Source organism: Sarcophilus harrisii, chromosome 4 (genome assembly GCF_902635505.1).
Source record: "Sarcophilus harrisii chromosome 4, mSarHar1.11, whole genome shotgun sequence".
Classification (NCBI taxonomy): Eukaryota; Metazoa; Chordata; class Mammalia; order Dasyuromorphia; family Dasyuridae; genus Sarcophilus; species Sarcophilus harrisii.
The window spans coordinates 400,457,228-400,475,070 of record NC_045429.1 but is presented as its reverse complement, the minus strand read 5'-3'; the positions used below and the strand labels follow the sequence as shown (position 1 = coordinate 400,475,070).

The following is a 17,843-nucleotide window of genomic DNA, read 5'->3' as shown; positions in this document are numbered from 1 at the left end:
TGTTATCACCACCATTTTACAAATAAGGGAATTGAGACAGAGATTAAGGGACTTGTTTAGAATCAGACAGGTAGTGTCTGGAGCAGTATTTGAATTCATATCTTCCACACACTGCCTTAATAATTTCAAACAGTTTCAAACTATTGGTTGTGGCTCAAGAGCCTCAAGAAGGCTTTGCTAAAAGCCCAAAGCAGAAGGTAGACTTACATTTACATGTTAGTAGGATAATTAACTCAATATGAGAACATAATTGGCTTCAAAATACGTTAGTATTATTGTTACAATTGGTGGTCCTTCTTTACAAAGGGTCAATCATCGAGAGATAAGTCACTGAGAGTTTCATTTTAAAATAGGTTTTACATTAAAAATACAGACAGAATTTAATATCTTAGTCATTTCATCTTATGGTAAGACATACTAGAGACATACTAAAAAATATAATTCTGGGTAGATATGGGTATGATTTTAGGAAATTAATGGTATAAATATTAGTGGCCGTCATACATTCTGTGATAGCTGTACTGACAAAAAAGGATCACCTATTTAAGCCTTTTATTGGTACTATCTGTTATAGTGTTTGTACATGTGGGTATATAAATACATGCATACATAAAACTCAAAATGTATCTCAAAATGGGTATATGTGTATATATAGGATTTCATTAGCATGGTTATCCCTCAACCAGTATAGAACTGTGACTTGGTCATGTCTTTTCAATCACTATTTAAACAACAAAAAATCTTTCAAGGGTATTAAAATCAGAAATTTCCCCTTGGGAAAATCAGATGGGGAAAGAAAGAGAGATCTAACTAAATAAATATTGCAATGTAGAATATACTACAAAGCTTTATTTTGTTAAGAAATACCAAGAAAACTAAAGCTCAAGCATAAACTACAAGTACTTACTTTGCAAATTTTTTGCCAAACTATACTGCTTAAGTATGTTTTTATCTATTATTTAAAAGTTAAATTAAAAATATTAGCTTGTAAATATTTCATAAAGTAACAATACAATCATAAAATCAATATAAACCAAGGTAGACAAAATATTCAATCATTAAAAGTCAGTATATTATTTTTAGCTTTAAGTATTTTCCCCTAGCTTTCCTGAATTTATTCTTATAACATATAGGTTTTAGTTTCCTGTACCTCAGCTACGTGGAGAGGTGTTGAGTGGCAGTTATCAAGGCGTACTCCCTGGAAATAGGTAGCAGTTATTTCAGTATATTTTTTCATGTGAGCCCAAAGGTATGGACAGTCTTCTGGTTTATTTCCATAGCGTAACTTAACACTGTCACCCCAGCAAATGAGCTCTCTCCTCAGATAAACTTCTGAACCTGTAAAGAAGAGAACTTGCTTTCAATAGCACAAAAATCTAAATAAATAATCATTTATTTGGTACTTACTATGTTCTAAGCACTCTGTTAAATGTTGGTAACTTAAAAAAAAAAAGCAAAGCAGGTTTCTATCTTCAAGGATTTTACATTCTAATGAGGGAGACATTGTGAACATAAAAGGAATAAACAAGATGTGCAACAATTCACAGTAACCCTTAGAGAAGACACAGGTGGTGACGAAGAGAGGTCTCTTGAAAGAGATGGTGTTTAAACTGAGTCCTGAGGGAAGCCACAGATTCTAAGAGGCACAGCTGGGAACATTCAGGGCAGAAAGATAGACAACAGAAAGTCATGGAGAGAAGAGATGGGATACTGTACATGAAGGACATTAAGAATGCCAGTTTGGCTGGAATGTAGGATATGGGGAAGGCAGTAATATGAAATAAAACTGGAAAAAAAATAACAAGCCAGGTTGTGAGAGTCTTAATGCCAGTTTATTTTTGAACTGAGGAGGTAATATGGAACTATTTGAATTCAATGAAAGTGTTGGGTAGGACAAAGGGGGTTATTTGTGTGTGACTTAGTTGGATTTGTTCTTCAAGAAAATCATTTCGACAGTTTTGGGGATATTGACTATAATGGGTAAAGACTTGAGGCATTTAAATAGGAGACTATTATAATAGCACAGGTAAGAGGTGATGAGAGGCAGAACTAGGGTGATGACCATATCAGTGGCAAGGAGACTCGGGAGAGATACAGAGAAGATCTGGCATCTAAACCAGATGTTAGATGAGCAAGACTGAAGATGATACCAAATTTGGGAACCTGAGTGATTCAAAGGATGATGGTGTCTGACAGTTACAATGAAGTTCAAAAGAGAGGAAGATTTGGAGGAAGAGGGGTTGGATAATGAGTTTTGTTTGGGTTACACTGAGTTTGATATGTCCATAAGATATGCAGTTTGAAATATCAAACATCTGGTGACATGCAAGAAAAATACTAGAAACTTATACAGAGAGCTGATTCATCAGCCTAGAGATAATAAATGAATCCATGGAAGCTAATAAGATCACCAAAAATAATAATAATAACACTGATGATGATAATATTTATATTGCCCTTATGTATCAGGTTCTGGACTAAGTGATTCACAAATATTATCTCATTTGATCCTTACAACAACCCCGAGAGGTGGATATTATTGTTCCCATTTTATAGTTGAAGAAATTGAGGTAAAGAGAAGTTTAAGTGACTTGCCCAAGATTACTCGGTTGGTCACTGCGTAAGATAAAAAATTGAATCCAAGTCTTTCTGACACTATCCAGTAAATTACCAGATAACAAGATAACAATTTAATTCTTCTATGTGTTACTCTTTAATTAGAAAAACTCTTTCAAGGTTCCTTACTGCCCACTGAGTAAAGTTTAGTCTCATCTCTCTGTCATTTCAGGTTTTTTTCATTATGGAGTACCACTTCATGGGCTAACTATTCTACTTGTTACTCTTTAATTAGAAAAAGCTCTTTCAAGGCTCCTTAGTACCTATTGAGTAAAGCTCAGTTTCATTTTCCTGTCATTCCAAGTTATCTCATCATGAGGTACCATGGTACATATCAGTTCTACACTCATACACTATCCTCCTCAGACTATACTCTAATAAGACTGGTTTATTTTCTTGCTGTTAAATTCCACTCTATCCTTTACACCCATCTCAAATTCTTCCTCCTCCATGAAGCCTTCTCAGACCATCTCCAGTTGGAAATGATTTTTTCCTATTAAAGGAAACACAAAAAAATTTTGTTTTGCAATTCTTTAAGGTGTTTAATAGGTAACATTATGTATTATGCCATCTCCCACTTAAACTGTAACATCTATGAAAGCAGATATTATTAAATGTAAAATTATTTTCCTAAGTACTTGGTACAGAGACTTGCACATAGATGGCATTCAATAAATATTTTCAGAATCAATCAACAAACATTTACTAAATTCCTACCATGTGCCCGGCACGTGCTAAATATTAGGGATAAGAGTACAAAGAATGAAATCATTTCTACTCAGAAGGAACTCATAGTATAGGGAGGGAGACAATGAGTACATATATAACTATTTGTAATAGAAATAGAACTACTTCAGAAAGGAGTGTACAAGCATTTGGTGGGGAGAGGGTCTTAAAATATAAAAAGATATCATATAGAACAGGGTTTATTAAACTTTTTCCACTCACGATCCCTTTTCATCCAAGAAAGTTTTACCTGACCCCATCCTGAAACTGAGCTGAGGTGTTTCTGGTAACATTTATGCATGCACAGTACAAAGTGCACATGTCGTGTGTTCAGAACTAAGGCAGCAGCAGTGAAGTGGTGAGATACAACACAGGCAAGTACTGCCAGAAACACTTTGGATTCATTATGCATTTGATTTTTGAATTAATTTCTGGTTGTTGCATTTGGAAATTTTTTACTGCTACTAAATTTTTCATGACCCTCACATTCAATTAGGAGCTGCATATAAAAAGCTTTGGTGTAGAAGATGGTTCTTGACCTGCCATCTTAAAGGAAGAAAAGGCTTCTATGAGAAAAAGGTTAAGAAAGGAGAATTCTATATAAGGAACAGGAACAGTAAAAAAAGCCAGTTTAGCTGAATCACAGTATAGAAGAAGTAACATCCAACGAGGCTTAAAGATAGGTTGGCACCAGACCGTGAAGGGCTTTGAATGTACACTGATATGTGATATCAACATTCTCTGGTGAAGGGTCTGAGCAGGAAATGAAAATATGTGTATTTTTAATATGTATAGCACATATTGAATGACAAAAATATTTTATTGTTTAATAACTGCATGCTAATGGAAAGAATCAGAATTCCAACTAATGGATGAGAGAAACAACAAAAAGAACAAAATGATACAGATAAATAACAGGCATTGATTAAAAACTGGAAACAGCTGAATATATGTGAGCATGATAACAATTGACTTTAACCCATAAATAAACATGCTTTATATGAAGTTCTTAATACATGTTTAATGTATTCTTTATGAGATTGGTAGGTAATAAACAGGAGACTATCATGTAGAAAACATAAATATAATCAAAATCCTGACACACAGGAGATCCATTCTTGAAAAACAGCTTTTATAACACATAATTATGTAACTGGAACCACTAAGTCTAAAGAAAATTGGGGTTTAGGGAATATCCAAGTTACTTAACTTTGGTAAAATATTTTACATTTAATCATTAATTACCAAACTAGATAGCCCACAAAATGAGAGAGTAAAGGATTGTTGAAGATGAACAAATAAAAGTATCAAGTGTTGAGAAGTTGGCTTAGTAGGCTCAGTATCCTTTCTGTCTCTTAAACAGAAAACAGAAAAGAGGTCTTTTGAAAATGGTGTCTACCACATGTGCAAAAATGTTCATACCATTTCTTTTTGTGATGACAACGAACTGAAAATTGGAAATCAATTAGGGAATGGCTGAGTAAATTATGATATATGAATGTAAGGGAATACTATTCTATAAGAAATGATCAACAGGCTGATTTCAGAAAAGCCTGGAAAGACTTACACAAACTGAGCTGAGTGAAGTGAGCAGAACCATGAAAATATTGTACACAGGAATGCAAGACTATATGATGATCAACTGTGACAGCAACACAGTGATCAAAGAATTTGGATGGAAAATGCTATTTGCATCTAGAAAATGAACTATGGAGAATAAATGCACATTGAAACACACTATTTTCACCCTTTTGTTATTGTGCTGTTGTTCTTGTGGTTTCCCCCTTTTGTTCTAATCTTTCTTTTTCAACATGACTCAATTGGAAGTGTTAAAAATTGATTGTATATGTAGAACATATCATTTTGCATGCTGTCTTGGGAAAGAGGGAGAGGTAAGGGAGAAAGATAAGAAAAAAATATATGACTCAATCTTACAAACATGAATGTTGAAAACCATCTTTACTTGTAACTGGAAAAATCATATACCATTAAAATAAAAAAGATTTTTTAAAAAAATGGTATCTAAAAGAGAAGGGAATACACCCTGAAAAAACTATTTGGAAAAGTTTGAAGAAACAAATGGGCAAAAGGTGTTGGTAAAATGGACAATAAATATAAGGAAGAAACTTTTACTCACAGATATCTCAGCCTTAAATTGCATGAATTGATGATTAGACTATTATCTTAAAAGCAATTAAAAAATTCAAACATAACACCATTAAGCCTTATAGCTATTTATAATTTATATCAAATCATATTAGAAATCAGGATGCCCAACACCTGGAATCTTTGAGAAAGTTAATTTTACCTAAGATAGAAGAGGGGAGGAAATTCTGAATTATGGGAACATTTAAGGAAATGGTAGGTCTGCATGGAAAGCAGGGATCTTTGAACAGAAAAAAGGCAGCATAAAACTATTAGATACTATGTAGAAGCAAAAGAAAATGAGTAAAGAAAAAAGGTTTGAGAATACCAAGGACAAGTTTTTCTACTTTGATATTCTGTCTAGAACTTTATATTACCTGAAAATCATCCTTGGGTTGCATTTGCAAATGCTTTGCACATGCGGCTGAGGTAGTTTGGTGGTACAGTGGATACTGTGTTAGATTTAAGAGTTACAAAGACTAATACAAATCTTGCCTAAGACACTAGGTTTGTGAATTTGATTGAGTTAGCTTTATCAGACTCAGTTTCCTTATTGTTACAAAATGTGGATTGTATTAACACCTACCTCATAAGATTGTTGGGAGGACAAACAAGATAACACAAAGTGCTTTGCAAACTAATGTAAAGCTTTTGTAAATGCTAGTTGTATGTGCTGGTGACTTTCAATGCTCAATACACCACAAAAATGTAAAGGAAAACATTGTTTTGCCTGAAAGAGTAGTTAAGTTGAAAGTAAAAGCAACATATTAAAGAAAAACTCTCTAAAAATAATTCCTAGCTTATATTATAAAAAAGCAAGTTTTATATATACAAATATCTGGTATGTGCACACACACACACACACACATATCTGTAAGGTTCTTTAAAAATATTTATCCTAATCATCCTTTCAGCAGTAGTATGACTCAAAGTTATACATTACTGAGCTGCAATAAATTGTTCTTGATTCTATCCATACATCTGTAACAAAGATATACCTGGTTCAGCAAAGTTTCGAAGAGGATCATCTCCCATTACCCAGCCATTATGTGCCATGAAGAAACAACTTTTATCTGGCCGATTAATTAATGTTTCTTCTTCTGCAAGTGTCATTTCTCCAAATGGGAAGGTAAAGTATCTATGAAGATATAATTCAATAGTAAGGCAATGCAAAAAAAGAATTTAGGATAAAATTTTAAATGATCAGTGTAAAAATTAAACTTTTCAGCCCTCAGAATGAATATTATTTTATGTAAATATTTAAATACAGATAATATAACATAATATGTAATCTATAAATATTTACATATTTCATATATAATATGAATAAATCAACATTATATTCAGGAAATAAATTTCAATATAAAACACAGGAGGAATTATTTCAACATGTAGCACTGTGAGTTGGCAATGGGGTAAAAAAAAAGACTAGGAATAACTTCTTTTTTTGTTCTAAATTTGTACTTTCATCAGCATAAAGAACTCTGAAAATGGACAATATAAAGATAGTGTATCTGAAACTTACAGATGTGCCTGAGGTAGAAAAAAGTGATGTGATTCATCCATGGTTACAAGTTAGTTTGTGGCTGACACAAAATTTGCAAGCTCTCTGTCTGTGTCTCTCAGTCTCACTAATTTCCTCTTTTGTTCAATTCTACAATTCAAATTATCTTAAATTCATCATTAACCTCTCTTTCTTTTCTCCATTCATAAGAGTAGCAACAAGGTGCCAGTCTTTCCCTAACAACTCCAACTTCCTTCCATTTATGTCCTGTCTCCTCTAAGAACTTGCTCCTTTGATAATCAAATAATCTCATTTCGTAATTCTGAATTTCTTCTTATGCAACAACTCTTTACCCGGTGAAAACATTTCCCTATCCTTAGAAAAAAGTTTCTAGAGACTAACAGACTCTCACATCTCCTCTTATATCTTTCCCCCCTTTCTAGCCAAAAATTCCCCAGAAAACTTTTTTTTAACTGTCTGACAAACTATCACGTCCCATTCATTTTCAAGCCCTTTGAAATATTATGCAGCTCAAAGTACTTAAAGTCATCAATGATATCTTTATTTCTAAATCCAATGGACTTTTCCAAGTCCTTGTGAAACAATTAATAAGCACTTTTTTTTGTCTTCCCCACCCCCAATTTTAAAACATTTTTATATAAAGTTATTCCAAATTCTATTCCTCTTTCCCTTCCTCCCTTCCCCTAAGAAGGAACTATAAAATAGATAGGTTATACATGTGCAATTATGTAAAAGATTTCCATATTTGTCATTTTATACCAGAAGATTTGAATAAAAGAAAAAAAAAGAAAGAAAATGAAAAATATCAGCACTTTTGAAGTATCTGTTATGTACCAGGCACTATAACACTGGGGATACCTAGATATAAGTAAATCGTCCCTGCAACTCAAGGGACTTTCATTATTTTATGCTGGGATTGGAGAATAGGGGACAGCATAGATATAAATAAGCATATACAAAATAAGTATCAGGCAATTTTGTGGAGAAACTCTAGGGGCTGAAGCAGAATCAGGAAAGGTTATATGGAAAAGGCAGCACTTCAGTGGAGTTTTGAGGATAACTAGGGATTCTATGGTAGCCAAGTATACAATGGATAGAGCACTGAGCCTGCAGTCAGAAAGACCTGAGTCACTTAACCCTGTGTGCCTCAGTTTTATCAACTGTAAAATGAGCTGGAGAAAGAAATGACAAACCACTCTAGTCAAGAAAACTCCAAATGGGATCATGAAGAGTTGGACATAACTGAAAAAACTGAATAAGAAAAAGAAAAAAGATTTTAAGAGGTAGAGATGAGGAGGGAAGTGCATTACAGGTGTAGGAGAAAGTCTGGGTAAAGACACAAGAAAGTGATTGTGTTACATATGAGAATCAGCAAGATGGCTAGTAAGGCTGAACCATTAGATACATCAAGGACAAGAATGTGTAAAGGTAAAAAAGTATATTAGAACCAAGTTGTGAAGTTCCTTCCTAAGTAACTTAGTTCTATTGTTCCTCCCCTTGTCTAATCTGTTCCACTGATCTACTTCTTTATTTTTTAATAACAATGATTTTGATAACTGTTGCCTTATAAAACAGTTTGAAATCTGAAATGGCTATTCTACTTTCATTCCCAACTTTTTATTATTATTTTTTGTTATTACAGATCTTTTATTTTCCAAATGAATTTCATCATTTTACTGGAGTTGTATAGAGTATCCCTTTGATAGTTTCCTTAGTATAGCATAGTAGAATAACTTGGATAGTAATATCATTTTTATTATGACCCAACTGAAATATGGACAATGAATATTCCTCCAGCTATTTAAGAGTCTTTATTTCTTTAAGTTTGTAAACATATCTATATAAGTCTTTTGTTTGCTTTGGTAGACTGATTACCAGATACTTGATGTAATTTTGTAATTATTTAGAAGAATTCATGCAATTACAAGATGGCAAAAAAACCAAAAAAAAAACCAAACAATTATGAAAGACTTTTAAGAATTTGGATTAATGTGAAATAATTGACCAAGTCTCCAGACATTTCCTGATGGAGATGTAATGGATACGATGTGTAGAAAAAGACATGTACATTTTTGGACACTGCCACTGCCTGGATTCATTTTACCTGACTGTGCTCATTTTTAACAAGGGATTTTTCTTTTCCTTTCTTTCTCTCTGGTTTTAATGAGGTGAAGAAACGCAGCAACAATGGTAGCAAAAAAAAAAAAGGGGGGGAGCCACTGAAACTTTTAAAAAATACACAGAAAATAAAAAAAATTAAAATATGGGAGCACAGACAAGTAAAACAGATCTGGAAGTAATGAGTGAAACTTATCTATTTCAAAAATTATGAAACTCGGATTCATGATTTTTAAAGAAGCCTCTTGTGCTCTTATTTGTATGGAAATCTTCTTTTTTGGTGTTTTAGCTCAGAATAATGAAAGAAGAAAGATTGTAAATAACCTCTACAAACTTATCTCAGGTTCCTGATATTTTGTATCATTTTCACCATCACATTAACTATTAAAAGTCTAGCACTAGTTTCATGTATACACATATATACCTATTCCATTCTTACCACCATAAACATATAGAAAACTATATAGTAATAAAATCTAGTGAGTAGGGAAATGTAATTTTTAGTCCTAATAATAGTTTCAGGATTATTAACCATTAGTAAGTATTAAAAATTAAAAATAGTAAGTATTTTAAAAAAGTAGTTTTGTAGTGTTTAGAAACCACAATATAAATAGTACTCATGAACTTGTTTCAACTAAGGAAGTATATAATGTAAGTTACCAAATTTAACACATGACTGTATTAAATAATCTCCAAATTACTTCCAGTTCAGTTATTAAAATTCACTTTAAATATTTACATATATTTGAAAATAATATAAAATTTTAAAATGCAATTTAAAAAGACAAAAAAATTGAATACCTGGTAACTAAAGGATGTTTTCTAGTAACAGGACCTAGTTTAGGACCATGGCCAGCCAGTCGTTCATAAAACACATTTCCCAAAATACAATTAACTGCCTGAAAAGTCATTAAAGTATATGTTACTTCAGCAAAGATAAGAAACTAATAAAATTCAAAGAAAGAAATAAAATAGCAGTAAAATAAACAAGACCTGTTCTTGATGATAGTTTATTTGACGAAGTTTCTCTGCATTTAATTCCTCAATTCTTTTACGGAACCAGTTGCAGCACTCGTCAATTGCAGCTGGTCCACTGCTATATGAGATACAAAAATATAATAATTATTACTTAATGAGTTTATGAAATAACTATATGATGAAACAATACTTATGATAGGAATAATACATAAATATAACCTGTGTCTCCTGTAGATTTATATAACAAATACCTGATAGTACGCAGATGGCATATATGTGAAGCATTTTTCCTTAGAAGAGATGGAGTCAAGGATCCTTAAACATATGGCCTGAGAAATGAAAGACTGACGCTGATAGCACAAATAATAAGTTTGTCCAGGCCAAAATAATGGCTTAGCTAAATGAATAGGGATTACATTTAATTAGGAGGCTTAGATAAAAAACCACTTTATTGGTCATTAACTTTTACTTTCAATTCTTTACATGTTGTAAGCTTAACTATTTCCCTTGTAATTATCAAACCCTTACTAAAGAGTTTAACTAAATGTTTGATTGTAAAATTTAAGTCTAAAAGAAGAAAGTATAATGAGATATTGAGTTACAGAGAATTCAAAGCAAAAACTTACAGATAAAATGAGAATGTGAAAGGCACTTACAGTAGGGTGCACAGATTAATATAGCACCAGAGCCCTAGAGTGAGTCCAACTAGGACTCAAGTCCCCTGGGAAGTATGAGATCAATGAAATCCCATGAAATTTATTACCCAACTAATTTAAAGGTCTCTAAAAATTCAAAAATATTACTAAGATATTTTACAGGAAAAACAGAGTTACATACTTATGTGGTATGAAAGTAGCCAAAGCAATATTCATATCTACAGTACAACCAAGTCGTTTGTATTCTGGGTCCTGAATAATTTTAAGAAGCTGCTTTGGGTCAGATTTTGTTATTGTTTTCCTGTTTTCTGAAAGAACAAGAAAATAACATATTAAAAAGTTAAAATCTACAACTATATAAATAAGGCATAGACTATTTCTTTCAAAATCTTCATTTCCCAATCTTAATTGCAAAAATACAATTTAGGTTTTTCAAATCTCCTTGAAATTATGCTGATTGCTAGCCTTATAGAGAAGAGCATTTATGACATTTGTGTAAGTTTGTAATTATATATCTTTTACCTTGTGTAAGAAGGGCTCTAAATTGTTGTACTGCTTTGTTAACATCCACTTGAAAAAATTCCCAAAGTTGAATTTTTGGGTAAATATCCTCCCAAACTATTTTTCGAATACACTGAAAAAGTACAAAGAAAAAGAGTTTAGAAATCTTTTCTCAGGGCACTTAAAAAAAAAAAAAAGCAAACATGTATCTTATGTAGTATCAATTCCAAACTATGTTATAATAAATAATTTACTTTGTTCTGTCATGAATTGTGTTAGTATGTTTTCAATAAGATTTATCTTTAGACATACTAACATTCATCTGCTGGTCATTTTCAATCAAAGCAGGTAGTCCTTTTTCTTTGTATTTTCCTTCTGAAACATCACAGGCTAAGTGCCAAAGTGCCCTGTCCAGGATCCAAGCTGGCTTCAAGTGTGGAGAATTCACCAGATTATATGCACATTCTGGATGTTCCTGGAGCCATTTACTGTTAGCAGCTTATAGAAAAGGGGGAGGAAAAAAGAAAAATCTTATAACAAATTACTTTTTATTGGTTTGTACACATTACCTTTTAGGGTTATATAAACTACTACTGCTTGGCAGCTAGATGGCACAGTGAATGGAATTCAGAGCCACTAGTCAGTAAGAGATGAATTCAAACCTAACTTCAGACATTATAAGACCTTGGGCAAACCCACTTAACCCTGTTTGCCTTAATTTTTTTCACTTGCAAAATGAGCTAGAGAAGAAAATGATGAACCACTTCAGTATCTTTGACAAGAAAAGTGTCACTCAAATAGTGTCATGAAGCCTAAACATGACAGAAATGGCTGAACGATTACAACAAACTATTACTACCCTTTAAAAATATTATATGTTGGATTTTCTAAAAGTTGATTCTTGTCCTTCATTCTCAAAGAAGATAGTGTATCTGATCGTAGCTGACCAGAGCAATACAAGCTCATAATGCTCTGCCACAGGTCAGACACAAATAGTCCCTATGAACAGTTGGGATGGATTATCTAACTTTGCTCATCTCACATTTCTTTTGAGCTTACTCCATTCTGCTCTGCTCATAAAGCACAGCACCTTCTCTGATGAGGGCATGCCATGCTGGGTGGTCCTGTGCCAGTGTCTCCCATGTCATACAATCAATTCTAAAGTTCTTAAGACAGATCCTGATAGTAGTATCACCCATGCAAGTATTTACTATTTTACACAAGCCTGCCTAGATGATCCTCATGGTAAAAATGTTTTTTATAACCATAAGCTCATTTGTTTATTTAATGCAATGGCACATGATTTTACTACCTAATACTAAAAGGGTTCTTTAGTAGGATAGACAACAATGATACCAGCAAAGTGCTAGTTAAAAGAAATATGACCAAAGAAGAAGGAAGAAACCTATATTTTACAAGCCATTTATAATAATAAAATGCTAACTTTAAAGTAAACAAAGAAACATTTTCAGTCAGTGCTTTACTACAATGATTTTTATAAAATCAAATTGTATAAAATATGATCAAATGTGGTTAAAAGCAGCATACAAGTGTTTCCTGGACATTTAACAACAATGTAATAAAGGGATTATATATTATACTGCCCCAATTAATTTTAATTGGCTTCTCTATTTCGAATTTCTCTTCTCTCCAAGTAACTTTCCACATAGCTTCCAAAATAATCTTAAGGCACAAGTCTATGAAACTTCTGTTAAAAAAAAAAAAGTCAGTAGTTCTCTCCCAAGAGCTAGTTCTACTCTAACTTTCCAGCCTTCTTTCACAGTGATCCTTAACCATTTCCCAGATAAATTGGAAAATGATTTCCTCAAATCCATATTCCATCTCTGTGCTCCATGAATTCACTGAAGTCATCTCCTGAACCCAACATTTTATAGCTATAAAGGACCTCAAAGGTCATTAAATCAAATTCATAGCAGAGAAAGAATTCCCTCAGCAACATACCCAAATAATGTATTCAAGCAGCCTTTGTATGAAGGCACCAAGGAAAAGGGAATCCACTGCTCTTAAAGGCAGCCCAAACTATTTAGGAATAGCTCTCATAGTTAAGACAACTTTTTTATTTTTTATTTTTTTTAAATCATCTTAATCTTCCTTTTGGCAATCTGAATCTAGGATCAGTGAGGCCAAGCAAAACAAGTTAAATCATTCCTATCCAGAGAAGTCTTCAAACAGATTCCTCCAGTCAGAATTTACTCAGGGTTAAAAATTCCCAGTTCCTATCCTCACTCTCATTTGATATAACTCTTAAAGATCATTCACCCTTATCAACCACTGGATGTTCTCAATTTCATAAATGTCCTTTGTAAAATATGGCACCTATAAATGAATGAGATATCCCAGATATGATGAGAATATAGTGGAACTATTGCTTAGCCAGGGACACTATGCTTTCTACAGTGCAGCCAAAAATGATATTAACTTTTTTGTCTGCCATACCACATTACTGACTGATACTGAGTTTGCAATCCACTAAAATCCCCGGATCTTTTTCAAATAAATTGCTACCTAGTCAAATGTCTCCAGTAATGTGAGCTGATTTTTTTTTTCCTAAATGAAAAATTTTAAATTCACTTCATTAAAATTCAGCTTATTACATTTAACCTAATAGTTAAGGCAAAGATCTTTTTGGGATCCTTTATTCTGTCATCCAATGTGTTATCTTCCCCCTTTCCAGTTTTATAATAAAGCTGCCAATTATATCTTTATTGAAGTCACTGACAAAAGCATTAATCAACAAAAGGCCAACCAAAGATCCCCAAGCACTACAATGGAATGTCCTTCCCAGTAAATATCAAATTATTAATGACTCCTTAGGTCTGTCTATAATCAGGTTTGAATCCACTTAAAACTATTGTCATTTAGCCCATACCCCTCTGTTCTTCTGACAAGAATATCATTAGAGACTCTTTCAAATACTTTGATAAAATCTAAGTAAATTATATTTTCATCATTCTCAGTTTAGCAATCTAGTAACTTAATTCCATTTCATTCAATCAGCATTATGTACCTACTATGGTCAAAGAACTGTGAGAGAACAAAGACAAAAATAATTCCTTCTTTTTAGTTTACAATGTCAAAAAAGGAAAATGAGGTTGATCTAACATAACTTGTTCTTGATGAAGTAAGTGATTGTGATTCCCTCTTTCCTTCTGTACCACCTTTTTGATATGTTCTAGAATTGTGTTAAAAATTGAAGTTAATGGCCATCCTCAGCAATGTGATCAACCAAATCATTTCCAATGGAGCAGTAATGAACTGAACCAGCTACACCCAGCGAAAAGAACTCTGGGAGATGACTAAGAACCATTACATTGAATTCCCAATCCCCATATTTTTGCCCACCTGCATTTTTGATTTCCTTTACAGGCTAATTGTACAATATTTCAGAGTCTGATTCTTTTTGTACAGCAAAATAACGGTTTGGTCATGTATACTTATTGTGTATCTAATTTATATTTTAATACATTTAACATCTACTGGTCATCTTGCCATCTAGGGGAGGGGGTGGGGGAAAGAGGGGAAAAATTGGACAAGAGGTTTGGTAATTGTCAATGCTATAAAGTTACCCATACATATAACCTGTAAATAAAAGGCTAAAATAAATAAATAAATAGATTGTTAAAAAAAAAAAAATTGAAGTTAAGATCACTGGCTGATAATTTGCAGACTATATTTTTTCTTTCTCTTTGGAAAATCAGAAAATTTACCCTTCTCCAGTTCTGTGTTAACTATTCCTTTCTCTAAGATCTTTTAAAAATCACTGCAATGACTTAACAATCACATTTGTCAATTTTTAAATTAAAAAATAGCTTTTAAATTATTTTTTCCAATCAAAAACCCACCTTTTCTTCTCTTCATCTTCCAACTGAGAATGAAAGAAAAGTAAAACCTATATGGAGTAAAGCAAAACTATCTGTATTGGTCATAGTCAAAAGAATATATATGAGTGGATATATATGTACTTCCCCACATATATACATGTATATGTATGTATTTCACTCTGCACAGAAACTTCACTTTGCATCAGTTCATACAAGTCTTTCCAGCTATCTCTGAAAGCATGTCCTTTAGTACTTTTAAGTTTCATAGTATTTTATTACATTTATATGTCATAACTTATTTAGTCAGTCCCCAAATGAGGGCACCCATTGTGATTCCCATTCTTTGTTACCTCAAAAAGAGCTATAAATATTTTTGGAAATTCTTAGGATTTTGTTGTATTTAGGACTAATTTGAATCTATCTTTTCCCCTTTAATTCCTTCTTCCCTTTCCCTCCTATTTTTCCTCTGTACCTGTCTGTTTATATGGAGTTTTACTTGTGCACTCTTATGTAAGATATTTTTCCCAACCTTCCTATTTCTTTTCACTTCTTACACCCCCCCCAAATCCATCCTTCCTTCCTTTCTTTCATCTATAACATCAAGATATAACACCATCGCTTCCAGGCTTTTAAAATAGATCCTGTCTATAACCCATAATGACAGAGAGGACACATGATCATTTGTCCATATTCTAATGTAAGCAGTTTGTCCTTGTTTTTAGTCCCTTATAGTTGTTCATTTGTGTTTAACTTTTTGTTTCTCTTCCCTATCCCACTTAATAGTCTCTTATTTTTTCCAATTACATATAATTTTCCAATTACATGATAGTTTTCCACATTCATTTCTAGAAGATTTTGAGTTCCAAATTTTTCTCCCTTCCTTTCCAAGACAGCAAGCAAAATAATATAGGTTACTGTAAAGGTCTGAAACTCTTGAGTTTATGCATTGAGCTTTGGACAAGCAAGCACTTAAGGCTAATTACCAATTGGACAATACTCTATTAGCATTTGCTTGGAAAATGGCCCACCCTACCATTCTGTGCAGGCTGGGATCTGTTGGTGTATAGAGAGACAAGGAGGAGGGGAAAGAGTGGAGTAAGAAAGTCAGAGTGACTGCTGGACAGATTTGTGTCGCCATTCCTCACAAGTCCACAAAGAATAAAGATCAAGGACTTTTGCTTATCCTGACTCTGGCTGATTCTAAAGTATCCTGGGTGCTAACTCAGTCATCACAGGTTATACATGTAAAACATGTTTCCACAATGTTTATACAATCAAGTTAAACATATTTACACATTAGTCATGATGTGAACAAACAAAAAATGAAAAGAATGTGCTTTGACCTGAATTCCAATTCCATAGTTCTTTCTTTGGATGTGGATAGCATGCTCTAATCTTGGATATACTGGTTTTGCCTGTGCAAAATCTTTTTAATTAAAATTATCCATTTTGCATCTCTATTTCTTGTTTGATCATTAATTCTTTTCTCAAAGATCAGACAGGTGAACTATTCTTGCTATCCTAAATTGATTATAGTATCACTCTTTATATGTGTAAGTCTAAATCATATACCCATTTTGATCTTATCTTGGTATATGGTGTGATATGCTGGACTATAGCTAGTTTCTGCCATACTATTTTCCAGTTTTCCCAACAGCTTTTGTCAAATACGGAGTTCCTATTCCAGAAACTGGAATTTTTGGGTATATCAAATAGTAGATTACTATAATCATTTACTACTCTGACATTCATCTCATTCTAATCCTAATCCATTTCACTGATCCACCATTCTATTTTTTAGCCAGTATCAAATACTTTTGATGACTGCTGCTTTATGATACAGTTTTAGATCTGGTGACTTGGCCACCTTCATTTGCAGTTTTTTCCCATTAATGCTCGATTGTCTTGACCTTTTGTTTTTCCTGATGAATTTCACTATTATTTTTTCAAGCTTTATAAGATGATTTTTCAATAATATCATTGGTATGGCACTAAATAAGTATATTAATTTGGTCAGAACTGTCATTTTTATTACATTATCTTAAAGAGCCTGTCCATGAGCAATTAGTATTTTTCCAATTGTATAGATCTGACTTTGTGAGAAAAGTGTTTTGCAACTCATCATTATAGCTTTTTCTGCATCTATTGAGATAATCCTCTGATTTTCATTAAGGCTTGTATTTGGACAGTTATGCTGATAGTTTTCCTAATATCAAACCAGCTCCGCATTCTTGGTATAAATCTCACTCAGTTATGCTTGTGATAAATTGTGCTGTAATCTCTTTGTTAGTATTTTACTTTAAATTTTTGCATCAATACTCATTATGGAAATTAGCATATAATTTTCTTTCTGTTCTGATTTTTCCTAGTTTAAGTATCAATACCATATCTGTGTCATAAAAGCAATTTGGTAGGAGTCCTTCTTTGTCTATTTTTTCAAATGGTTTATATAGTATTGGAATTAATTGTTCTTTAAATGTTTGGTAGAATTCACTTGTAAATCCATTTGGTCTTAGGGATTTTTTAAGGAGTTCACTGATGGCTTGTTCAATTTCTTTTTCTAAAATGGGGTTAAATATTTTATTTTTTCTATTAATCTGGGAAATTTACATTTTTGTAAATATTCATCCATTTCATTTAGATCATCAGACTTACTGGCATACAGTTGAACAAAATAGCTCTGAATCATTACTTTAATTTCCTCTTCGTTGTTGCTGAATTAATCCCCCCCTTTTT

At 32.7% G+C, this 17,843-nt stretch overlaps 1 protein-coding gene across 3 annotated transcripts in view; it reads right to left on the bottom strand.

The window, feature by feature from the left end:
- Positions 1 to 17,843, bottom strand: part of AGL (amylo-alpha-1, 6-glucosidase, 4-alpha-glucanotransferase) — a 75,700-nt gene that overhangs the window by 45,592 nt on the left and 12,265 nt on the right. For all 3 annotated transcript variants that reach the window (XM_031967135.1, XM_031967133.1, XM_031967134.1), the window contains exons 6-12: positions 11,582 to 11,763; positions 11,287 to 11,398; positions 10,946 to 11,072; positions 10,124 to 10,226; positions 9,932 to 10,029; positions 6,486 to 6,625; positions 1,151 to 1,338 (exon numbers count right to left, since the gene is read on the bottom strand). In XM_031967135.1, coding sequence (XP_031822995.1) covers positions 1,151 to 1,338; positions 6,486 to 6,625; positions 9,932 to 10,029; positions 10,124 to 10,226; positions 10,946 to 11,072; positions 11,287 to 11,398; positions 11,582 to 11,763 — 950 coding nt within the window. The remainder of the gene's footprint in view (positions 1 to 1,150; positions 1,339 to 6,485; positions 6,626 to 9,931; positions 10,030 to 10,123; positions 10,227 to 10,945; positions 11,073 to 11,286; positions 11,399 to 11,581; positions 11,764 to 17,843) is intronic.